The sequence below is a fragment of the Puma concolor genome, chromosome C2 (genome assembly GCF_028749965.1).
Source record: "Puma concolor isolate L17-30 chromosome C2, mPumCon1.1.hap2, whole genome shotgun sequence".
Taxonomy (NCBI): Eukaryota; Metazoa; Chordata; class Mammalia; order Carnivora; family Felidae; genus Puma; species Puma concolor.
The window spans coordinates 111489645-111516119 of NC_141675.1; the positions used below are offsets into that span (position 1 = coordinate 111489645).

Here is a 26475-nt window from a genome sequence, read left to right on the forward strand (position 1 = left end):
AAACTTCTTTTGCTTATTTTATTACTTCAGTTCCTGTTACAGATCTTGAACCTGTTACTGTTAGAACTGAGACATCTGGGACAACATTAGGTAATGATTCTGTGCCATTTGCCAAATGCTTTTGCTGTTCATTGTACATTCCATTCAGTCTCCATCTCCTAGATTTTCCTCCTTCATAAGACAGCCACCATCATCCTCTGTTGCCATTCAATCAATCTGAAGAATACTGAAGCCTCTTAAAAACAAGTTTCTTGTTGTTTTTATGAGAGCAGACATTAGCTTAACTCAAAACATTGCTGCCATTTGGTACGTTTGACAATGTCGTGTTAGCTCATGCTCCACTGAACAGTGTTCTGTGTTAATACTAAGTTTAAAACAAGTTGGGATCTGTTTCTTATCTAGGCGGATCAGCAATAACAGCTACTCTTAGACTCCTTTGCACATCTATGTTTTAAAAAAACTATTTGTATGATATGTTTGTTTCTTTGTTCCTGCTTTAAATAATGACATGTTTTATTACTAACTTGATAGATAGGAAATGATCTAAATCTGCAATTTTAAATTATAAGCCTTTCCCTTAGTGTGACTCTAGCCTCCCCTCCCCTTGCACCAGGGTTGAGCCCTCCTCATTTTTTCCCAGTGAAGAAGTTCTGTGACTGTTTAATTACAAGTGCTAATCTTCATGCCTTGAATGAATTACTCAACTACATACATGAGTTTGCCCCAAAGTACCATCAATGATAAACGAAGATACATTGGCCTAAAAGGATTGAAAATTTTAAATTACAAAAAATTGCCTAGAACTTTTGAAAATCTAACAGCTTTTGTAAAAACCTCTCCTCGATATCCAGAGCCTAAAGACCTGGAGTAACACAAAGTTTTTCTTTCTTCAGCTACCAAAATGTCACAAAGACCCCGTCGTCCACGTCCCAGACCTAAAACCACACCGAGCTCTCAAGTACCTCAGACCAAATCGGGTAAATGTGATCGCGTGATTTAAGGGTGAACCCTAGTAGCCTATCCCAGTGGGAACACAAAGCAGTGCCAAGCTGTTTGTCGCTCTAAGCCTGAAGTCATGAGGCATGGTCAGGTGTCTGAGAATATGGCTGCTTTGCCCAGGTGTCAGAGAATATGGCTGGTTGAGATATATTTGATGCCAGAATATCTTACTCTATGTGAAAGTCTTCTTTTATATGCATTTAGTATATTTTTACTGTCAATTTCTGTCAAATTTTAATGATAAAGCTTCTTTAGCAGAGTCAGTATACGTAGTTCAAGGAAACAAAAAAATATAAGGAATATAAATTACATCCCTTGCATATTTCTGGACCAATATTGAAAATTGCCAATATTGATGTGATAATGGTGAGTGATATGCCAGCTATGAGAGACTTTCTAAAAATAATGGAGTTGGGTATATGTTTGCATGATACATTAAACACTGACCTTGAAGAGGAAAAGACAAAGGTGATCTAGACTTGGACCTTGGGCCCACTACAGGATTTGAATGAATGGAGGGAAAAGTGAATCAAGGCAGAAGGGCTGGACATGTGGGGTGGTAGGGGATCAGCCACAAAGGCAATCCAGTGGGCCTAACACAGAATGTCCTACTTCCAGATGGCCAAAACAAGGTTATTGATGATGCTGCATTTGTAAGGGTCCAGGCAGACAGTTGAAAGATAATTTTGAGGACCCAATTCAGAAGCTTGGATTTGATACAGGGACATCAACTGTCTTCGATTTCTACTTTATTTGGGCTTTGGCTGGACAGATAATCCACTAAGTATTTTAGACTGAGTGACCATCTTTATTTTGCTCTTTTATGTGTCATGATGAATTCTTGGAAAGATCAGCATAGTCTACTTCAATGATCAATTTTTATATCTATTTCAAACTTATAAACCGTTTATTGCATCCATGTTCACTTAAACATAGCAAGTGCACATTTTCAGCTTCCATAGAAATACAGACTGATAAAATTTTTTTAAAGACCATTTCTTTTCCAAGTTTGTTAGGTAAATGAATAAGAATATTTTCCAGTGCAGAGTTTTCCATATCAGAATCCATTATCTAAAACCTAGGATAATTTAATGTTGCCTTCTTTAAGGCAATCAAGATAATTCAAAGGCTAAGCTGAAGACCATGATTGTAGTTTCACCAAATGTTCAAAGAATGATTATCTACTCTTTCCTTAAGAGGTAATTTCTTGTTTTTGAGGGAGGGTTGACACACAAATAGATTTGTTTGGATGTGAATGTTCTGACTTTTTGTGTATTTTAAAATCTCTTTGGTTTACTGTATTTTTTGGTCAGTTCCTGCTACAGTTCTTGAACCTGTCATGCTTATATCTGTAATAACAGATATACTGGCTTTTCAACAAGACTTATTCTGCTTGTTTTATAACCCAGAGTTTCCTCTTGTTTTATATTACTGTATGTCATTCTTTTAGGCCATTCATTTACATTCTTAAATTTATGAAAACTCTTAAAACAAATCATCTGTCTTTTCATAGAGAATCAGTCATTCATGAACGTACTTTAGGGCATTTATTTGCCATGTAATCTATTTTAAATTGTTTCACGTTATTTTGTATTTTTTTAAGCAGTGCTTGCAGTTAAAAAAAAACTTTTTCAAACATACTATAGGTTTCTACCTCTAACTTAGTTAGAAGCCATTAACAGCTATCGTGAGGCCAAGAGAATCCATTCATTTCACATCTACATCTCTACCTTTTTTTTTTTCTATTTGTGCAGTTTTTTTTTTTTTTTTGTCTTGTTTCTATTTAGGTACTAATGTGTTCTTGTTTTAGGAGTTATGTAGAATGTATGAAAGATTGAAAAATTGAGTTATAAATCTCAGATTTAATATGACTGTCCTTGATAATACATTAAAATTTAGCAATGGTTCTTAACCTTTCTGTTGTCCAAACTGTTCTGTGACACTTTGATTATAATTACTAAACTTTATTTCTTTAATTAGAAATGGTTTTTTTTCTTCAAAGACTATTCTGTGCTAATAGAAATTCATTAAGGAGTATACATGACAAAAATCTCAAACTAGAAAGGCAAATATCTAACAGGTTGTAGTTAATCTCAAATCATGTTTTCACCTCTCATTGCTTCCAGAAAAGAGGTAATGTAGTTGTGTAGTAACCCTAGAATTTCTTCCTTCAGCTTCCAAAACATCACAACAGACACGCCGTCCACGTCCCAGACCAAAAACGACACCAAGTCTTGAAGTATCTCAGTCCAAACCAGGTAAATAAGTATCCCTGGTTTAGAGTCTCAGCAGCCTAACCCAGCAGGATCTCAAGAGTAATTCCAGTGGTTGGGAGTAACCAATAGGCCCTATTAAAGATATAACTCAGGTTAAACAGAATTTCCCACTGTAGAGATGGCAAGAGGAACACAGTAGGGGGACAGCTGTGGGGCAACCAAAAGCCTCATAGCTCCTGAGTGAAATCTTCTCTATAACTGTGCCTTTTATTAACTTCTATTTGTCTTCAAAATAAAATTCCTTTAGAAAAATTATGCATATTCAGTTCAAATTAACAGGGTCTTTAGTATCACCAAGTCATATTAGTGTCTTTGGTGGGTGTACATTAGATGTGGGAGACATGTTTTAGTCCTCAAGCCTACAAGAAAATTGAGAACAAAAGCCTTCCTCAATAAGATAGAAGATGGCATTAGAGAGCATGTATGTACAGATGAGATTGACAAAATGTGCTCTCAACAAAATGTGCTAGGTACATAAATAGGATCAGGAAAAGATTAGGAAATAGTGGGGCCTTGAAACCACCATAGTACATGGATGACTGGAAAGATAGGTAGGAATGAAATCAGAAAGACTGTATATATAGAGAGACAAACCAAAAGAGATAGTCTAACTGTAATACTAGTATAGAGAATGCCTGACTAGACCGTGGTCATCAAAGCTTACTGAATCTTGATTGGTCCATGGACTCTTATGGTGGAGATTCTTAGGCATCTGATAGAACAGTTGAGACTTAATCCAATAGACATCAGCAAATTCGTCTTTGCCCATGAGGGCATGTTCTTTCTTTGCTTAGAATAGAGGGATACCCTGTTAAATAGATCATGCTTCGGCCTCACTTTCTTTCCAAAGTTGTTAGTAATACCCACATATCCCACTTTATTACTTAAAATCAAATCATCAAAGGAAGAATAAGGAAATAGTTACCTGACTTAGGTATGGCCAAATTTGAGGAAATCAACAGTCTACTTTTCTAGTTTAACAGTTTTTAAAAGTTGTTACATAGTTCTAGAAAGCATATTAATAAGACTCATTTTGAAGAAAATGTCTTGAGGGTTTTTTTATTAAACAATCATTTTGTTTATCTTTAATGCTTTTGATCAGTTCCTACTTCAGACCTTGAACCTGTTACACTCAGAACTGAGACTTGGGTAACAACACAAGGTAAAAACACATGCCCCTCAGTAGGTGCCTTTCTTTCTGATTGTCAGACTCATTCCATCAACATCATACCTGCAGGTTCTTTTACTTCATAAGGTTACATCATCCTCTGTTGTCACTCCGTTAAACTCTTCATCCTAAAAGTATTGAGGACTTTGTTCAAACAAGTTATTTCTTTTAAGAGAGCCATGCATAAACCTAACTCAAGTCATCTGTTGTACATGTAACCATCTGAAACTGTTTTGTCATCCTGTGTGCTTTTTAATCATGTTTTGTTAAAGCTGGGTTTTGACTCTACTGACTATTATGGCATCGGGAAGTTTCTTTGTGGATCTGAAGTTCTTCTCTTTTTTTTTTTTTTAAACTCTCCATGTATTATCTGTTCTTTAATTAACTTTTTAGTTAATTACATGGCCTTATCTTCGTAAACTGTCAAAGAGTTTGTATCTATCACCGCACCATAATATGTTAGCAGTGGAACTTACCCTTGTGTTCAATAGAAGAGTGCTATGAACAGTTCTTTGTTTCTTGAATAATTTTACATGACTCATTCTCAATGAACTTGGATTTATAAAAGAATATATACTACTATATTAAGGGTGAAAGTTTCAAATTAAAGGTTAATAAGGAAAATTTACTAAATGTAGTAAGTTTTAGAAAATCTGGAGTCATGTGTCATGCTGTCCTTAGCTTCTGAACTAGACTCTGTAGTAATTGAAGATCTTCCTTCTTCAGCTCCTAAGATATCGAAACGAACCCGTCGTCCACGTCCCAAACATAAAACTACACCAACTACTGAAGTACCTCAAACAAAACTGGGTAAATGTGGGTTTCTGGTTAAAGGAGTAAGTCCTAGCAGCTTTTGGGAGTCTGGGATTGATGCCAGTGGTAGAAGTGATAGCCCAAGTGAGCCCAGTGAGGGTGGGGCACTAAATGATCTGCACTGATCCCCCTGTTGAGTAAGCAAAGGAGAACATGATTTGGGGAGACGTGTGGCAGCTGAATCCCTTGTGCTTTCTGCATAAAGATCTTCTATTTTAATGTGTATTTTATTACTTTTGCTTATTTTGTTCCATACTTCTCTAGCAGACAAAATGTCTTAAATAGAACCAATCATTTTTTATTTCAAGAAACAGTGTCTTCCATTTCCCCACAGCTACATCAACAGCTGTGAGGATATCACAGATGTAGCCTGCTTGTTTTTACTTCTCAGGCTGTAGTGTAGTCAAAGTCAAAACCTCCAATAGGAAGCATTTAAAGATTGAACCAAGGCAATGTGTCTGTGCAAATCAAGATTATTTTTTGCAGGGGTTATAAACATCTTTGAGCATAGAGAGAAGTTTGTGAAGGACAGGAATAAGGAGTTAGAAATAAAGTGAGTCTTAAAATCATGGAGTTTAACAGAGACAAAAAGAAAGGAGGTATTGAGGCCAGCCAGAAGGCACGGGGCTCCTGGAACAAGGGAGATACTGCTTCTAAGTGGTAAAGATAGGGCTGAGTTTGGAAGGGTCCATAAGAGCAGTTGAAGAAAGTTCTTGAAGGTATGACTCAGAAGTTTGGATCTGACCCTAGTAGTATTAGTGGTCTTTTCTGTGATCTCTTCCACATACACAGGGTACCACATTTTTGTGATTAGAGCAGAGAGCTGTTCGACTGGGTACCACACACTGAGTGGTTGTTCCTTAACCTGATTGGTTATTAGAATGATTTTGCATCACATCAGGCCTATTTCTACTTACGAGTTCTCAACACGATGAGCAAGGTTCACTTTGCTTTGCTCTTTTCTATGACTCCTTTCAAATATAAGTGCCATTCATTGTATCCATCTTATTTAGACTTGCTATTTTCTTAAAGCTTCCACAGAAAAGCCAATAATTGCCGGGACATTTTCATAAGTCTCTATTTGGTAAAATGTCTACACAAGTTTCCTAGAGCAGTACTTGGAATTAAGTACTTAAACACCTAAGAGAATATTGTGTTGACATTGAGATGCTTACCAGATTGATAGGTCAGCTATCACTGACTATCTCGAAAAGAATATTTACCTGGTTATAGGGTGACCAAATATTTTATACATTTATTTGAAGCAATGTTATACTGGTTAGATTTTAACTTGCTGACTTTTCACAAGTGTTGACTTCATTGTTTTTCGTTAGTTCCCACTACAGATCTTGAAGCTGGCACTCTCAGAACTAAAGCTCCAGAAATCGTGGGTAATGAGAATGTGTGCCCTTCAAATAGTGCTTTTCTTGCTCATTGTCATGCCATTGTGGCCACATGTTCTCCTGCATCTTACAACCATTTCAACACCCTCTGCTGTCATTCCATTGTAGTCTTTATCTTGAAATTATACTAAACTCTATTTCAAGTTACCTGTTAAGAAAACTGTGAATATGCTAATATGAGGACATCAAACTGCCATAACTGTTTCACGTGATCATCTGCATGTGCTGAAAAGCACTGACTGTTTTAAGCTTCTTTTCAAACATGAATTTCCATCTGTCCCTTATTTACACTGCTTCTCCCTCCTCAATTTTACAAATGTCATGATCTTTAATTGTATTACTTTTTATTGTATTAGGATCTGTGTGATTATATTGATGGATCTATTGTTTCAAAACAAGATGCTTTTACTTAATTGTCAAAATTTTAAATGTGCCTAAGTCTTGAGACTTTAAACGAAAGGCTTTTCATGATACAGTACAGTAACTCTTTCATGAGAAGGTTAACAGTATTTAACTTTTATTGAGTCAAGGATTACTTTGAAACTTTGAACACACTCTATAATGTATTGATCCTGATGCTTTCAAATAAATAAACTCATTATTGTACCCATGATTATTTCAATAATAGGCATTTATCTCAACTTGTACAGAAGTACAAGTAGAATGATAAATGCTTTTTTCAGTAGAGTTAGAAAAGTATATATTATCTAACTGTAAGAAGTTTGTCTAGCAGAATTGTGCATATTAGCAACAGTCAGATAATCAAACATCTGGGAGAACTTGTTGACCACCGTGATATTTAGCAGAGTACAATGCTGTATCTATCTTATGAGTTTAATGGGTACTTTTCCACAGTGTAGTCAAATCTGCAGAGGAAGTGTCTCTTTTCTGTTAGTCTTGAGGCTTAAAAATTGACTCTTGCAGTTAGCCTTGAAGTGAATTTTTTTTAAAAAATCTCTTTGGTGTCTTTTATTATTTTTGGCCAGTTCTTCCTACAGCCCTTGAACCTGTCACTCTTAGAACCAAGGATCCAGAAACAACATTAGGTAATCCAGCATTTGTGAACAGTTTTTTCCAGCTCATCATCAACCCATTCTATCCTAATCATAATCACTTTGTCACCATCTTTATAAGACTGTCTTGTCATCTTCTGCTGTCCTTCAACTTTAATTTTCTTCTTGAGAGTATTGAAAACTCTTAACGGAAGTTACCTGTTGTTTTTAAAAGCTATGCATGGAATAAGTCAGAATATCTGTCAACCATGTAATCTTGAACTTTTATCTAAACGGGGCTCAAATTGAAAGCTGAGTTTCAAAGTTGGCAATGTCTATATCTCCTCTAGACCAACCAAACCATAGCAATTCACATGGTATCATAGATTCTTTGGAAATTTTCTATTTCTTGGTGTGAACCTAAGACCCCACTACCTACAGCTTGGCCATGGTCCTTTTCTGCTTTTGAGGTTAGAGATTTATGAGATTCCTCACTCCTTGACTTAATTTTATGTGTGAGTTTTATCTCTTAAGAATCTTCAGTGATTAAATAAATAGTTAACAAAATAGACAATATTTCAATCTTGAAACACATATGCCTTGAATTTCAAGAAAATATAACATATTTTAGAAAATCTAGAGCCTTGTTTCCAAAACCATCTTCACAGGAGTAATCCAAAGTTTCATCCTTCAGCTCCTAAAACAGCACAACGAACCCGTCGTCCACGTCCCAGACCTAAAACCACATCAAGTCCTGAAGCACCTCAGACCAAACGGGGTAAATATGCTATTCCATGATTTGAGGGGTGAACCCTAGCAGTCTGCCCCAGTGGGGTCCCAAAGAAATGCGTCTGATGGGAAGTGACAGCCTTCAAGGCATGAGAGGTATGGTTAGCAACTGCTTCTTGAGTGAAATTTTTGGTCTCTCTAAAGATGTGTCTATAGCAAGACTGGCATAGTCACTGATAATTACTTATTGCTATATCTGCATTTAAACACATGATCTAGTTATTATGGTCATGATTACATAAGCATAGGTATTATTTCAGCTTCCAAAAGTTGTCACAAGTTACTGTCATATATATCTTCATATACATTGCCTAAGCAGATTTTCCAAAGCAAGCTTTCATATTGGTTAGAGTCAGAATATCAAACATCTTATAAGAACCTCATGGTGACCATACTAATATGCATAGCAGAATTTAAAGGTTGTGACTACTTTCTGCAATGACTTGTTCCTGACTCGTTTGACCAAATTCTCAAAAATAAACTGGTTCCTGTCAATTCAAAAGTTAAAAAAAAAAGTCATTTGAAACGAATGTTTTCAAAGAAAAATTAAGATTTTTTAATGTGTATTTATACTTTTTCATGTTCCTGTTGTTGCTTTTGGTTAGTTCCTGCTACAAGCTTTGAACCTGTTATTCATAGTTCTGAGGCTCCAGAATCAACATTAGGTAATGATTTTTGTGACCTCATTACATACTTTTTTATTCATTGAAAACCTATTCTATCACTGTCATGGCCAGAATTGCTCCTGCTTTCTTAGACTGCTCTTGTTCTGTTTCATACTCCATCTTATATGTAGTCAGGATTCTTTTTTTATTTTTATTTTTGAGAGAGAGAGAGACAGAGACAGAGTGTGAGTGGGGGAGGGGCAGAGAGAGAGGGAATCACAGAATCTGAAGAAGGCTCCAGGCTCTGAGCTGTCAGCACAGAGCCCGTCGTGGGGCTTGAACTCATGAACTGTGAGATCATGACCTGAGCAGAAGTTGGACACTTAACTGACTGAGCCACCCAGGTGCCCCATTAGTAGTCAGGATCCTTAATTCAAGTGCTACCTATTGTTTTTAACAAATGTCCCTGGACCCAGGAAATCTATCTGCCATTAAACTTCCTTTAAAATTTCATTCTCTTAAGTGTCTGAATTCTAAATTACAACCCATCTATTTGGTAGTTAGATCTATAAAATGATGATAATTAAATACCATGAAATCTTTCTGAGCAACTTACTTTCTATAAGATTTTTGTGACATACGCATTATTCTCTTCCTATTTTCAGGGATTGTGTTTCCCTGTTATATTAAATTATCTAAAAAAAAAAGTGCTTTCTGGAAGTGCAAACAATAGTAAATACAAGCTACAGTCTTTTCCCACCACAGAAGATTTTGGTTATTCTTTATCTTCCACCACAGCTTAGCATTGATTCTTAATCTTCACTAACTAGGAATCTCTGAGTAATTACATTAATATCTATTCCTCTAATTAATAAATCTTGTTATTTTGCTTCCAAAACACTGTCAGTAGTGATAAGAAACAGATTAGTAAAATAAAATGTCTCAAAGTTAGGCAATAAACTCAAGAAAATGTAATATTTTAGAAAACACAGTCTGTGAACAGTGCTTTTGATGGTTTCTAGACCTATAAACACAATAGCAACTCGATTTTCTTCATTTAGTTTCAAAAACGTTGGGGGGAAAATAAATCCTCCTCCCAAACTTTAAACTTCTGAAAGTTTCACAGCAGGAATCAAGAAAGTCAGTGATTTCTAGTTTGAGTCCGTCCAGCCCATTGCAGTTGGATCCCAGGGATGATGGTGATGTAGCTTGTTAACTTTCAATTCCCACCTCTATACCTTCTAAGAGAGAGAAGGCACAAATTGTAGTTAGTATCTCTACAATTGCATGTTGACCAAAAGGATCATGGTTGGGGAGATTTATATGGTAGCCAAATTCATCATGTGCCCTGCAGAAGGGTTGTCTCCAACAAAAGATGCATCTTATTAAATTCTCTAACCACTCTATTTCATTTATCTTTTTTTGAAATTGGCAATACTTATTTGGCTTACTAAACAAAAATTTCCTTGCCCTCTGTGTTTCCAGAGCTATATTAGCAGTTGGGTGGGGTGAGGTGAGGAACAGAGGTAGAGACCAAAGTAAGAACATGTTTCACTTGCTGAGAAGAGTACAATATAACTGTGAAGAAACACTGTTCTCAAGTTTGTTTGTTTGTTTGTTTGTTTGTTTGTTTTAAATAAGGCAATTTGCTTATACAAAAGCAGCTTGTTTAATTGGTAAGAATATAGAGAGAAAATACTTAAAGGAAACAAAGATCTATGTGGATTGATAGAGAATAGTTGGGCTTTGAAATAACTTCAGAATTTTGCATTAGTGGACAGAAGGGTGGAAACTGCAAAAATAAAACAAAAAAATCTCAATACCTATTGAGATTACCCAAGGGGGAGGTCAAACTAGAACACAGAACAAAACACGCCAAATGGTGCTAAACACGTTGGTAATGATACTGTCAGAAAATCAGCTGTAGGAAGCTCTTAGAAAGCCCTTGTGGGAATTCATATTCAGATACCATAGTGAGAACCTAGTTTTTTCTCAAATAGGCCCTTGCATTTTGTAGGATGCTTAAGATCAGGGGTCAGCAAATTTTTTATGTAAGGATGTTAGATGGTAAATAATTTAGACTTGTAGGCCATTCTCTGTTGAAACTACTTGATTCTGCTGTAGTATCTCAATTGAAGGCAACCAAAAGCAATATGTAGATGATATGGAAATATGCCATGGATCATCTTAACTTGAGGGTGTTGCTGTATTTCTATAAAATTTTATTTGGATTTTATACCATTTTCACATGTCATAAAATATTACTCTGAAGTTTTTCTGTCATTGAAAAAATACAAAAACTGTTCTTAGCTCACAGGTCAGGCCAAGGGCTGGATTGGCAGGGCCATAGTTTGACAATTGCTGCTTTAATAATGTATACTCTGCATGACTCTTCATAACCGTGTGATTTTTGAAGATCTGTGTATTTCTATCCATTGCTACCTTTATCTAAAACCTGTAAAAATAAATTTTCCATAATTACTTTGACATTTTAGATGCTCTTCTTTCAGCTCCCACTGAACTGCAAACTCTTACTTTGAAACCAGTGACATCACCAAGCCTAGAAATGACACAGAGTCAACCTGGTAAATAGACTGTTTTATCTGTCTGGGTACACTGTGAGCCTCAGGGGACATTTTCCAAGTGTTAAATTTTCAAATATAAAAAAAACAAGTAATACACATTTAATAACTCGATACATTGTACATGCTTTTCCCATGATTGCATACTGGTGTTAAGTTAGTTACATATTCATGGCAATTGTTATTCACCTGATAGACATATTTATCTTCATTTCATTGTGTATACTCTGTATCACATAGAGAATAGTCAAGTATGTGGATTAAGCAGTAAACAAAACCACTTAGAAGAATTGATTTTATCCCTTATTTTTCACTAACAGTTACAAACTTGTAGTTCTCTTTAGTCATAAACTAAATGTGTGCTCTGTTCTGTGAAAAGAATGTTAGTTCAGTTATAACCATGAAGGAGGGAGAAAGTTCTCACTTAAGCACAGGTCCCAAAACCACCCTACACAATATTGCCCTTCAAAAATGAAAACAAACATTTTAAGTTAGGAATTCAGTAGCTACTCCCTGGCATATATTTTGAAACATCAGATCTTTTTTCCAGCATAGGATTATAATTCTTTTCATCTCCTTTGTGTATCTTCTAATTAATTAAATGACATTTTTGTGCCCATGATGGTACAAGGTACGGTTGTTAATAGTTACCTACAACACTTTCAAAATTAGGAATTCAATTCAGTTATTTGAGCTTCCCATCATGTTATTAATAATACTGTTATTATCATAACAGCAAACATTGAGCATGACATGCAAACAAAGTGCAAGACACTTTTCTAAATAGTATTTAGCTTGTGTGCATTCCCAATGCTGGCAACAACCCATTCTTGATCAATTGTATCATTTTGTGTTCTCTGCTAGTTTCTGAAGTCCTGGAATTCGTTACATTAAGCATTGAGTCATCAAAGGAAGCTATAGGTAAAAAACATTTTCCCATCAAGAAATTCAGGTATATGTGCTTTTCCATCTCATTGCAGAAGTCATCTTTGAATGCCCTCATGCTTTGTGACATTTCATAGCTCTTCACATCTTGTCTGTGCTCATCCAGTGAATCTTAAAAGTCAGATATTACATACAGCACGTTGTGCTAGTGTCTGCTGTATTGCTATGCACGTTTCACAATTTTCTTAGTTCCCTTTCACTCTGAATGCAAAATGTAACATTCTCATCATTCTTTAAATATGAATATGAACATCCTGTTTTTCATTTTTATATTGTTTTTAGGTTTCATCCCAATGCTTTTTAAGGACTCTTTGTCTTTTTATTAGTAGAATACTTAATCAAAATATGTAAGGAAGTGAAATTACCTGCTTTACTCCAAGTAGAAATTGCTGAAGACCCTGACAGTTACCGTGTGTGTGTGTGTGTGTGTGTGTGTGTATACCCTTGCCCCCACTGAACACTGCCTTCATTATCTGCCTTCACCTCTGCCCTCTTAAATTGTAGTCATCTTCCTAATCTACCAAAACGTTATTTATTCTCATGAATATATCTACTTAACCAACCTCTGTTTACAAAGTCAACAGTGTTCTATTACAGTGTTTTATGGGCTGCCCACCACTAACCAGCCATTCCCTGTTTATTCCCTAGCACCAACTGTAACAGATTATCTATATCCCTCTGCCAAAGCACCACTCAGTCCAGAGGAGCCAAAGACTGCAGGTGGTAAAGCTTTTCATGCTCTCATTCATTTATTCACCAAATTTTTAATTAGCATCTGTTATGTCCATGGAACATGGAAGTTCAGGCTGTGGTATTTGTTCTGCAGTTGAATTCATTTGAAGAGCAATAGCTTCCCAAATTCTTGGATTCTTAACACTAAAATGACAACTGACTCTCTGAATACAGAAATTCTGGTTTTCTGTGGTATCAAAATATGGAACATTATGGCATTTGATAGCCAGCTACTGACAGTTAAAACATAAATATTAGTTGGAAAATTAGTATTACAGAATAGGATTTCCCCCTTGTTTCTCTCTTTTCTTCTCTAAATCCATCGTCCTATCTATAAAAAAAAATACATACAAAATCTTAAGAGAATGAGATGTGTTGACATTCAAGAAAGATATACTTAACTGTAGCTTAACACCTTAAAGTTTTCTAAAATTGTTCTCCTTTGTTTTGATACAGTTGTGGAATCTATTACAAATGTGTCTGAACCACCTGAGACCACGCTAGGTAATGACACATCTCAGCAGCTTTTATTCTCATTACCACCATCACCTGAGAACCTCAGGTTCTCTCTCATCGTGAATTCATGTTGCAACATCATTCTTTGCCACCGCAGTTAATTTTCTTTCTAGGTGCTTCTGTTCGTAACCATTGTCCAAAAAGTCTCTTCTTCTGTTCAGTTTTGTATCTAGATGTTGGTCTCTTTCTTTACTTAAGTCAGTGAAACTTTGAAATCTAAAGCATCTTTTTCCTAACACTGAACATTCTGCCAGCTTGTATTGTGTCGAATATTTCAGTTTTCTTTTTGTATGATGATCCATTTTATACTTTCTGCCCTAGCAATGTACTTTCCATTAACACTCATTTCATCACATTCGTTTACATGTCTGATTTTTTTTTTGCCACAATTCTAAGTGAAATTCAATGCTTCTTCATGGGCTCCTGCTTTAACATTTCATATTACTTTGGTTTGCTCTTTAAGGTTACTATCTTTCTAATGTTCCAGTAGTGTTGAGGAGGTACTAGTTTGAAATGAGGACTTAAAAGTAAGGATATTGCTTACTTTGAAATTATTTGGTAATCTGGCATCTCAGCATTTTTTAAACTAAATGCATTATGAAGAAGTAGGAATGCCATTTTGCTACAGAGTTGCAATTTCTTTTTTTTTTTTTTAATTGTTACCATCCTTTCTGTCATCAGTACTTAAAGTTTGTGAAGCACTTTCATAACCCTAGGTACTTTCCTTCAATTATCATAGAGACATCTCCTCTGCCTTTCCAAACTATAATCCTACCCAGCCCTGATGAGCCTCCGACTGAACCGGGTAAATATTATTTTGTATTTCATGTAGAAGGTGAGTGTTTGCAGAATTTATAAGAATGGAAAGACAGTATGGGCACTGTAGACATCAGAACACCTAACTTAATCACTCTGCTCACAGTCTTTGATGGGGGATCTGACTTCCCTGATGCCCCATTTCTCATCCTAATAGACATTCACTTGGCAGCGTTATGAATATTCTTTAGGCTATGGCTGAAAAGCCCTTCTGAGCTACTCTGCAAATGTTTCAAACAGGAAATAGTATTGTTGCTGGGAAATAACATTTATATTCCATTTTTATATATAAATATGTATCTTAATTTTAAATACTTTATCATCTTAACTAGTTTTACAAGTCTTGCGGTAATGTACAGAATATTTTAAGGTATCTAATTTGTGTTGGAGATTAACAGATTTCACTGTGTGGTCCCCATAAAGGGGTACAACTGGCCAGTCACCTTATCATTATTCAGGTCCTTTACTTCTTTCTCCTCCCCTTTCTGCAGCAGTTGGACCTTTCACTGCATGTAAATAAGAAAAACTGACATGAAACCAGCTACTTAGCAAGTCGTCAAGGTTTACTTGATGGTGGAATTTGAAATACAGGAAAACAGATCACCAATATGGATAACTAAATGTTTGGCCTCCTACAAGGAAAAATCCTCTCAATATCTATAAGCTTTCTTAGCGTGATAGTTTATCATAAATAAGCCCAAACTTGTGTTTTGATTGTTAATAAGCTATTTCATATGGCTCTATTTCCAAAAGAGATATGAATGTTAATTTTATGCATTGTCCTCTAAAATATCTCATTAAATTTGCCTACCAAATTTACAGTTTAATTTTTACTGAAATATCACCTTAACCACATTAACTGACTCTGTGCCAGTCATCTCTAACTTCTCCAAAGTTTAAGTAGCTGTAATGATACGATTGGAATGTTTCATTGTGAATACTATTAGTAATATCTACCTCATACCATGGGAGAAGCAAATAGCCCATCAGGAACCTCAGCAAGCCAAGGAAGTTGGTAGTCAGAAAATCACAAGACTGAAAGAAATTCTAGAATCACAGAATTTCAGTATTGGAAGGGCTCTTAAAAGTCCTGTTACTTTTGAGAGAGAAGCTAAGGCTGTAGACTGAGTGATTAGCAAAGGGAGCTCTTAAGTCTTCAGGCTCCTAAACCAGCACAATCTCTTGCATATGTTGGTGTTCATTTCTCTCCAGGCGATCCCACTGAAGATTCCACTGAAACCACTGCATGCAGACTCGATAGAAACTTCTAGTATCTAATAACTCTTATTTTCAGCCAGCTTTCCTTAGGTGCCTGAAACCCAGTGACCTTGGAAACCATTTTGTTTCTCCTAAGCTGTTTATACCAAACACACTAGAGTCCATACAAATGTGTTTCCATAAACTGCAGCCTTGCATTTGATAATTACTTTCCTCCGGCAGGATATACTTCTCGTTTTCTTGGTAAAGAAACAATTGATTTTTACAGTGAATGTCCTAGAAGTACTGCAGGAATCGCCCAACAAAGGAATAACTTTCTCAGGAATGTATCCTTTGAATTTCTATTCAGTTTTTCTTCCCCAGCATGACCAGTGAAAATTGTATTATGTTGACTAAGATTTTTTTCCATTAACACTTGGTATTAAAATACATTCATTTTCTAGGTATATTTGGAATGTGACATACCAACTTTGGTTTTAGAAGAAATTGTATTTATCTGCACTTAAAATTTTATAGCAGAATATTCTTGTAAAATAGTATGAACTTGTAATAAGGATGAATTCTTACTATGAAATTTATTTTTAACCTTTTAAAAGGTATTTGAAGTAGATATTTCATCTGCCGGCTGAATATCTTGGATATCATTTAATGTGCTTTCTTGTTTTGTTTTCCATTATAGTAATATAAGAAATTTATCTCCCTTTGTTCTGTGGTTCTTTGAAAGCTTGATTTGCATTAGCTGCTGTGTATTTAAGACTTCATCTTTGAGATCCTAGAGGCTTAGATACTGTGATTCTTGAAGCGCTTAAGAGCTTCAAACCTATATTCTTTTTTTTAGCTCCCAAGCAGATACCACGTGCTTCTCCCAAACCAAAAACATCTCCACGTCCGAGAATCCCACAAACACAGCCAGGTAAAGACATGTTTTATATTCTGGCCTGAAGAATTTGATATTATTGGATTTGTTCTATTGAGTTATTGTCAGTTGGGTTTTTCACCCTTGTAAAACAAGTCTTCCTTTGAAACATAAGAAACATTTACATCTATTTTTGAACTTCATCAAAAAGTATGTGATTGGAATAACTTATTCCAGAAAGCTTCCCTGTTAATACATTATTTGAAGAGGGAGCTGGAGAAGAATGGAATTTCTTCAGAGTAGCCTGCCTATTCCCATCACCTCTCCGAGCGTGGGAACACTTGCATGGTCCTGGAATGTGCCTCCCCCTGCCAATCACCTATTTATTTATTTATTTATTTATTTATTTATTTATTTATTTTTATTTCCAGTAGATTTTATTTAATAGTATGTCATGAAGATTTGTTTTTTTATATATATACTCTCCTATAACATAATGATTATATAATATTGCTTTGGCTGTTTTGCTGTAAAATTGTGATAAGGACCTGAACAAGAGTCATTATAAACTGTTTTTCATTCTGTTCAAGACACTCTTCTTTGAATATGATTAAATCTAACCCTAACTTCTCAACCAAGATTTTGTCCAATTTTTCCAACTGCCTTGGAGGATGTCTAGTTGGGGCTACCCTAAACTTGACATGCCTCAGAGCTCATTTTCTTTTCCTCCTTTCAATTTCTCATTTTTGTCTGTGGTAGGTTCTCAGTATTTTAAATCTAATTTTTACTCCTCTTCCTCCCCTGCCCTCTGCAATCCATCTATTAATAAATATGATACCTTCAGTTCTTCGGAACATGTCTAGCATTGGTTCCTACTACAAGCATGTACTGGTGTGTTGTCTTTGATCTTCTTTTTTCTCTAATTTCAAATTATACCACCCCTCAGTGCTTAAGTGATTAACTCATTTCATCAGTTAGTCACTCAACAAATATTTCCTGCATTCTGTGGCCTGTGTGCCAGACATGGGATACGAGACAGAATTGTATCCATCCATGGTCAAGGACTTTACAGTCTAGGCTCATCATATAAATTTAAACATATCATTTATACATGGTCTACTTCCAAAAGTTATGAGGGTGCACCTACTCAATTTGCTAGAAAAGGAGCCTTCACTACCACTTATGGTCTGGGGAAAGGAAAATGTGAGCACCATCAAAATTATGCTTGATCGAGGTAGTAGTTCTTAATTCCTACCACTGATCCTTTAATCATGTGTCAGTATCCCTACCAAAAGAAAAAACTGTAGATTTGGGCATGGTCTTTAATATCTGATTCTAGAAGAAATTTTGCCTATCATTTTTTTTTCTCTTAAGGGAAATTCCTTAAAACACAGTTCTATGTTTGACATCTAGCTAATGATTTTAAATATGCTTTAATGTATTTTTAAGTGTGTTTTCTTTCATTACTAAAGCTTTGCTATGACAATAGTATGATACATAGTGTGTAAAGGTACCATGGCTAAAATTCCCTAGAATACAAAATTTAAAATAATAACAATTAATACACTGGAAGCGTTAATACATAATAAATACTATGAAAAACAATAATTAGTAAATAAATAATGATTAATGAATAGAATAAGAACAAAAAAAGCAAAGCAAGTATATTAAATTGGTAGAAAATTAAAATCTGGCCTTAAAAGCTTAACAGATAAAATGACATGAGAAGAAGCAGCTCTCAGCTTTTTATTTAAATGTAAAACATAGAACAAAAGTAGTAGAGAAAGGAGAAACAGAAGAAAGCATGAAAACTTGATGAATGTTGGAAAATAAAAGATGAAAAATAAGTGCTTGAGTGTTAAGACATTGGGAATATAAATTCCTGGTTAGTAAAATTTTTAAAAGTAAAGAAGATATGAGGTAACAAAGAAGACATTTGTCATTTTATCTTTTTGAGCTACATACTCTATACTTACAGAAATACATGTAGTAAATCTGGAGCTTACTCTAACTTCCCATCATTCTAAATTTCAAGATTGTTTAATTTTTATTTAGACCTTTAGCCAACCTTGTTCAACAAGATATGCAACTTCATAATGGATAGATTCATATGCTCGATGCATTCCACTCTCTAACCCTGAAATTTTGGAGTGGTTGTCAGCCCATAACAAGACAGCCTTTTGATTCTGTTCCCACTGAGGCAACACTCAACACACCAGCATCTCTGTGGAAAGTAACTGCAACCCAAGTACTTCTGGCTTGTCATTGCACTTAATGCAAGAGAACAATTTGGAAAATTGATTGTGAAGAAGTAAGTGTATTCTAATTATTCCCCTTCAAAGCAGGTAAAATTAGGAATTCCCCTACCCAAGAGAATGATCTTACTGAATAGATCCTAGCAATGTTTGTGTAGTATGTATACATATGTATCACTAAATCTTTCAAAGATGAATAATCAAATGCTGGTACTTTCTCCCTTACCCTTGGCTAGATCTTGTAAATTTCAAAAGGCCGTTTGGGAGAGAGAATGTTCTGTGCATATGTACAATACCAAATGCAAATTATTATTGCTAGACTGTAAAGGGATCCCTGACAGTAGAGTATACAACACCAAATACAACACAGTGTGATCACCCGCTACTTTTTTCAGATTGAAATGCTATAATTGGGCATGCCACCTCTCTTCCTATTTATACTTAGATGGCAAGATTTAAGGCAAAGTGGAATAAAAAGTTTGGAACAAATTATCAAAGGTATTTTGTCGTTGAATAAAGGTTTTTTTTTTTAGATTCCTGTGTTCATAGGTAATAGTCAACAACCCATTATTAATTTTATCCCAATAAATCTTACAACCATCAAAACTATGGGTGCTTTGGGTTTATGTAGAGATGAACAACATGAGAATGGGAATATACTCAAACCTTTCACTGTCAAATTTGTAAAAATCTTCTAGAAGTGGAAAGAATTTTTATATAGTTCTCACATCATTTTGACATTTCATGTGTAATTCTCATAATCACCCTTTAAGATAGGTTTATTATTTCCACCTAAAAAATGAGGAACAAGTTAAAATGTGACCTCAGCACTGGGATCTAGAGAGCCCAAGTGTTTGGATCTAGTGCTTCTGTCTGGACCTCAGAATTCAGTTCAAGTCTCATCTCTGGTACTTACTACCGTGTAACCTCGGGCAGAGAGTCACCAACCCAAGCTACTAAAGTGAAGCTCATAATTCCTTCAATCATTATGGTGAGAATCAAAGGGCACAATCCTTATAAAACCACTTTTGAAATTATAAAATGAGCTGTAAATAAATTAGATCTTTTTTTTTTTCTGGTATCAGCACCTCATTACTCCAAAGGAACAGTTGTGGGAAGACCATTTTAGTTTGTGAACATGCTCATTTAAAGATTGATTTGAGCCTAAGCATGGCAGAGGGTGTGAAATTCAAGCCTACTCACTGTATTATCTTCTTGTCTTTCTGCTGTTGTCTGAGTTGACTTTAAGCTTGTCTTATCCATGCTTCATTGGCTTCTACTCTGATTTCACTGAATTAATCTTCACAGAAAGACATGAGGGTGGATTCGATGAGTCAAACTTCGAGAAGAGTGCTCTTGCATTAATTTAACTACTGTCTCTTCTGAAATCAAGATTTTAAAAACAGAACTTTCTCCACCCTACCCTTATGCTGAGTCATATCTTGTGGTTTCTCAGATAACATTTTTCTAAAAGTATCTGGAATTCTAACTGATAAATATTTAGAGCCTAAGGTTTATTTTTCCATAGAACTCCCATTTCAATACTTCTTTTTTTTTCAGTGGTCAGGAATACACTCTGTCATATCTTACATGTTAAGCATGACTGGGAGATGCCGAACCAAAATGACTCATGATCTGAGTTCTCTCTTTCAGCTCGTAAGGTGCCTCAGCGTGTTACTTCAAAGCCAAAAACATCACCAAGTCCAGAAGTGTCCTATACTCCACCTGGTAAATGATTTATTTCATGTTTAACTCAAAGGCATTCTGTCATGCTCTGCTGCAATGACACCTGAGATCTGATAGATGCGAGGTCAACACCTCACTTAGGTTCAAGTGCCATGTGGAATCATCCATGGTATGAGCATCACAGAGGCTTCATAAGTTATCTAGTTGCTCAGATAGTAAGCTATTGATACAGTCAAATGGCAGAGAATTATGCCAAGGGTAAATCTTCCTTCTAGAACTAAAGTTCTCATACAATAAAAATAAACCTACCAATTCTAACTGTACTATGTTGAAATGGTCCACCAAAATAAGATCAAGAATTCGAGACTTTTACCACGTAAAACGATAAAGTGTTTTGCAAACAGAGGAAATGATGTTTATCCACTGTCCTCGGTTCAGTAATTTTACACTAACCAGCATTGAGGTTTTTTGTTTTGTTTTGTGTCTTCCATTAAATTCTACTTTACCCATTCATGGAATAATAGCTTAGGTTGAGAAATAAGAAATTTCACATACATAAAAGATTTCTGTAGGTACAAATCCATTTCTTGCCCATCATCTGAGAAGGCCTTTTGTCCATTTACAGAGGGAATAATTTCATATTTGTGGGAGTAGTTGGTGTGGGACCTGCAAGGACCCAAACATTCCCTGAGTCTTGCTGCCAATGCTCTAGGTCCTCAAGTGACCTTAAGAAGCCACAGTAAGCCGAACAGTTCTCTGATAAACCAAACCAAGCTAATTTTAAACTAAATGTTCTGGGGAATGCTATAATTCTTTCTTTCTTTTTAATGATCCAATTATTATAAATTTCTAGATGCTCCTAGAAGCCTATGGAACATTCCCAGAACCATGCTGTAGCATGAAATGATGACATTTTGGAAGGAAGCCTGAATTCACTTGCTATAAATGTCTTCCAGATTTGTAAGCGGGGTTATTGCTGCTGTGGGAGTCTGGTCGTTGCAGGCGGTGATAGGACAGAAAAAGGCTCCTTTGCCCTGAAGTCTAGAATTTAAATTTGCACCACTAAATGCAATAACCAATACTACAAACACCAACAAGAAAAAAGCTGATCTTTCCACTTGGAAAAATTCAATTTCTTATTTTCAGTTATGGCAAAATAATGTAACAGTAATTGACTCATTAATGATAACAGTAGGTTTAAGTGATTTTGTTTGCTTTTCCTTTATGTTAGAGAAAGTAATATTGTTGGTCCTGATGTGACTTAATCTCATTAAACCAATATATCTAGTCCTTATTTTTTTTCTTCTTAAATACCAAATATTTGCCTCAATTCTACCAATGCCTTATTTTTCACAGAAACTCTGTGAGTTTGAGCACTGGAACAACAGAACAAACTGCCCTCCAGAGTCTCCACTGGGCTTATTCTGTTGACTCTCCAGTTCCACGTGCTCAGTTAGAATTCTGTCTCTAAATCTAGTGTTGGTCCCACCACTGTATTCAGCAGGGGCTCCACTGTTGTTCCAGGGGTGCAAGACCTACAGGAATAATCTTCAGTTTACTCACAAGTGTTCAAACAGACGAGGTTCTGCTGTGCTCAGTTTCTGGGTCATATCTGGGCTCAAGTTTACATCCTAATGAACCCAGAACCTTGTTTACTAGCCCCTATGGATTATATCTCAGAAAGCAGAGGGGAATTTACACTATACTTAATATGTACTGGTATTGTAGAGAAATAGATTGTCTGCAAAAGTCTAAAAGTGTAAAATGTGCTGCTGAAATCAAGACAGAGTTAATGGGTTTTTAAAATACTTATTTTTGAGAGAGAGAAGCAGAGAGAGGGAGACACAGAATCTGAAGCAGGCTCCAGGCTATGAGCTGTCAGCACAGAGCCCGACACAGGGCTCGAACTCACGAACCGTGAGATCATGACCTGAGGTAAAGTCGGACGCTTAACTGACTGAGCCACCCAGGTGCCCCCAAGACAGAGTTATGCTTTATCATAAGGTTTATCTCAAAATTTATTCTGAGAGACATCAGAAGCAACAAACTGGAGTTTTTAGACCTGTATCAAATAGGTCAGTATAGGATATGCCATGTAGCTCTTCCATTCATAGATTCCTAGCTATAACACAGGTTTCATCTACTTAGACTTTTAAAAAACTATGCTCTAGCCACTCAGTTGAATTATCTCTATAATACTTAAGGAAAATCTAGACAAATTGAGCCCACACACCATGTCCAGAACCAAAATAGAACTGGATTTTCTTCAGATGTGCCTTAGAGGAATGATTTCAAATTCACAGCTAAGGACTTGCCCTGATAACCTGGCTCAACAGAGCTGGGATTTCTTTGTAGATCTGTTTCTAAACAAAGAGCTGTCTTGGCTTTGTGGTGCCTCTTCTGGCCCACAGATACTTGGAGAGACTTCAGTCATTGGAAGTCAACCAGGAAGACAATCTAAATTTCGGCAAATTATGCAATCTTCACAAATGTTCTATATAACTACTCTCTTCGGTAAATTCTAATTTGCAGCTGCACTGTAGCATTTTTGCAGTTAGTAAATGAGGGAATAATGATGAAATGCCTTTGGAGGTAGAATCACTAGTACATAGACAATGACTAGAAGTTGCTATGGAGAGGAGTATGACACTGTTGATCCTAGCTTGGACAAGTGATAGATGATAACACCACTAACTAAGGCAGGGAACACAAAGGGATAAATGCCTGTGTTGGTGCATGCTGGGTTTGGAGGGCCACTACAACTTGCAAGTGGGAATGTCTAACTGGGGGTTGAAATGCATTTCTGTATTTCTAAACCAAAGTTAAGGTTTGGGATATAGGTTTGGGAATCACCTCTCTACCTATAGAAGGTTATTTAAATCTTGTGTGTGAATGACACCATCCAACAGAAAGTATAGACTGAGAAAAGAAGAGGACAGAGGTAAAAGACTTGGGGGGCACAGTTACATTTAGGAAATGGATAGGGGAAGAGGGGCCAGCAGAAGTTGCTGCCAAAAATATAGTAGAGTACCAGGAAGGAGGGTCTCGGGAGGCAAGGCAGGGAAGGGTGCTCAACAACGACAGTGAGGTAGAAAAGGATCAGAGCAGCTGCTGGACCTGACCATGCAGATCCAGAAACTCATACCCGAAACCTATGGGCCCATGCTTCAAATCCAGCAGTTACCAGATTTTAGATAGGCAAAAACAGAACGTATACCAAATACATGAATATGTCTCCAGTAAGAAGTATGAATAAAAGTGAATAAAAACTATAATGACCCTTAGGTCAGGTCTAGTCAGGGTTTGCTGTCTAATTAGTTGAGAAAAAAACTTAAAGTTTTCAGAGCATGCGGACTTCGGAGCTACGGATAGAGCATCGTGGATCCATGGTTGCAGGAGATCAGTGAAGTGGAAGCCAGACCACAGCAGATGAAGATACAATCGAGAGACCAGGAAGCAAAGGAAGATAAAGTTTTTTGAATACAGGAATGAGAGCAAAGGAAGGATGGATTGCAGGGGAAGCCATATCAAGGAAATGATTAGTGTTTTTAGGGTGTTGGAGCATTTGGACTGCTTAGCAGGTGAATAGGGAGGAAATCATGGATCAACGGAAATATGGACTAATGGAGAAGCATGTAAGATAATGGAAATAATGGAAGGTAAAAGGCCCTACAAGAGAGGATGGCCTAGTGGCACAGGTGAGCTCACAAAGTGGCCTTCAAACTGGTGGGAGATCTGCTTCCTCCAAGATGGGACCTAAGGGTATAAGGTTAGGATAAAGGAACAGAGAATCTGGAGGTGAAAATGGTGGATAGTCCGCATATGTTACTTTTCTAAGTCAGTCTCTTTGTAGCTTACGGCAGGAGTAAACCTCATTGAAGATTTCATATTCCACCACCTTTATTGGAGAATAAGAGATTAATTCTCTCAACTACTCTAGTGAAACATTCATGTACATTCATTTACATTTGTCCATATTAGACACTTCCATTCATAATTGCCTTAGTTGAATATTTCTTTGGATTGGTGCACTTTATTCAAAAAGACAGTTAGTATAGTTGGTTAGTTAATAAAAATGGTAAGTTGGTTGATATGATGGAGTCTAAACTATAATAGTATTATATATTAATTACATATATTTATTATACAAATATTCTTATAAGGAAATCAAAACTGTCTTCCCATATAAATTGTCATTATTTACACTAAGTTACTGCCTGCATGGACGATTCAGATTTTAGGAATCAGGCTTTTGTTCAATTTAATATATGGGGGAATGCCACATAGGGAAAAAGAAAAAAAAGAAGCTTCATTTCTTGGAGCTGCAGTTGACCAAGAGAATGATTCATATCCCTTTCCTGAGAATATTTCTATTTCTTTCCTTTCCACTGATTTCACCTGCTTTAGAAAGTCTGCAGTGACAGTTTATTAAATCATCACTTCATGTTAAAAAGTGCCAATTGCAGCAGCAGGAATCCACATTACCCCCACCTACATTCCTCAGTAAATGAAAACAGGCAGCGAGTAATGGATTTACAGTACAGTGGATTTATTGGTAGCACATTTCTTCTCAGCCTCTACTTTCCTTAATCCTGGGTCCTCTCTATACTTTAGAACTGTAGCCAATTAGGGTATTTATAAACTACAGGCTGTTTCGTATGGCCATGATCTTCACAGAGCCAAATCAGTCTTTCACTCACCAGATAAACATTTAGATTTACAACTGGAAATTTCTCATATTTTACCATTCAAATCCCCAAAAGTACTACACAGCAAAGGTCAAATGTTCACTATTGTAAGTTTTCTCTATTTTTGTTGACCAGTAATCTTTATGAGTTTTTTCTGTAAAAAAATTCAGGCGTGCCTGGGTGGCTCAGTCAGTTAAATGTCTGATTTAGGCTCAGGTCATGATCTCACAGTTCATAGATTTGAGCCCCGTATCGGGCTCTGTGCTGACAGCTTGGAGCCTGGAGACTGCTTCGATTCTGTATCTTTCTCTCTGCCCCTCCCTTGTGCGTGTTCTCTCTCTCAAAAAATAAATGAGTAAACATTAAAAAGTTTTTAAATCAGATTTTCAAGTTCCTGTGGATGTTACCTTTTAGCTCATAAAGTTTCTAATTGAGTCAAGATTCTACTCAATCTACCAACTTCCACAACTATAACTTCATTGGAACTTAGTGGCCTAGAGTAAGAACAAATGTGATATTTAAGTTAAATATGATCCCACATAGCAGTTAAGAGAGAGTGTCTGTAACCTAGTATAACCTTTTTCCACACTAATGGTAAAGTGGTGCTTGGCCACCTCATGGTGCAAAAGTTTTCCTCGGCTTTCCTGCGGTAGAATTTTAGCCTGAAGTCTAATTTTTTCCCCAGCATCATTTAAGATGCAAGGAAATTACAATGTCTACCAAAGGGACCCTGATACTTACCAGATGTTCAGTTTAGTATGAAAGCCTTTCAGCAAGAGAGTAGGGCTGAGAAGGATGTCTTTGTGGGGAAACTGAGCCAAAGAAGAACTTTACCTTGATCTTGGAAAGAGTGTATATATAAATCTGGTGCTAATAATAAACAAATTACCTTCGTATTTTCCTCAGTGAGAATTAAGGTATCAAATTCCCAGCCTACTGTTTTATTTTGCCAACATAGAACCAGGCATAGATGTTAAAAATGTACTGGGTAAAAGGGACCGACTCTAAGTAGGTCTCTTTTAATTGACATTTTTGTCTTTAGTTGTCATTCTCTTGTCTGTCAGGAGACCTTGAAACCTAATATACTGGAAGCCACATCACTAAGAATGACAGAAATGGCAATGTTTATCTAGCAT

The 26475-nt window shown here is 36.1% G+C and overlaps 1 protein-coding gene across 39 annotated transcripts in view; it reads left to right on the forward strand.

Annotated features, from left to right (window-relative positions):
• Window positions 1-26475, forward strand: part of ABI3BP (ABI family member 3 binding protein) — a 267443-nt gene that overhangs the window by 173678 nt on the left and 67290 nt on the right. For 15 of the 39 annotated variants that reach the window (XM_086675588.1, XM_086675593.1, XM_086675570.1 and 12 more), the window contains 16 exons: window positions 31-90; window positions 894-977; window positions 3174-3257; window positions 4378-4437; window positions 5170-5253; window positions 6591-6647; window positions 7646-7705; window positions 8346-8429; window positions 9046-9105; window positions 11541-11630; window positions 12492-12548; window positions 13221-13292; window positions 13761-13808; window positions 14560-14625; window positions 16693-16767; window positions 20619-20693. In XM_086675588.1, the coding sequence (XP_086531714.1) occupies window positions 31-90; window positions 894-977; window positions 3174-3257; window positions 4378-4437; window positions 5170-5253; window positions 6591-6647; window positions 7646-7705; window positions 8346-8429; window positions 9046-9105; window positions 11541-11630; window positions 12492-12548; window positions 13221-13292; window positions 13761-13808; window positions 14560-14625; window positions 16693-16767; window positions 20619-20693 (1116 nt within the window). The remainder of the gene's footprint in view (window positions 1-30; window positions 91-893; window positions 978-3173; window positions 3258-4377; window positions 4438-5169; window positions 5254-6590; window positions 6648-7645; window positions 7706-8345; window positions 8430-9045; window positions 9106-11540; window positions 11631-12491; window positions 12549-13220; window positions 13293-13760; window positions 13809-14559; window positions 14626-16692; window positions 16768-20618; window positions 20694-26475) is intronic. The other 24 variants (XM_086675572.1, XM_086675585.1, XM_086675577.1 and 21 more) reach the window with 15 other exon arrangements.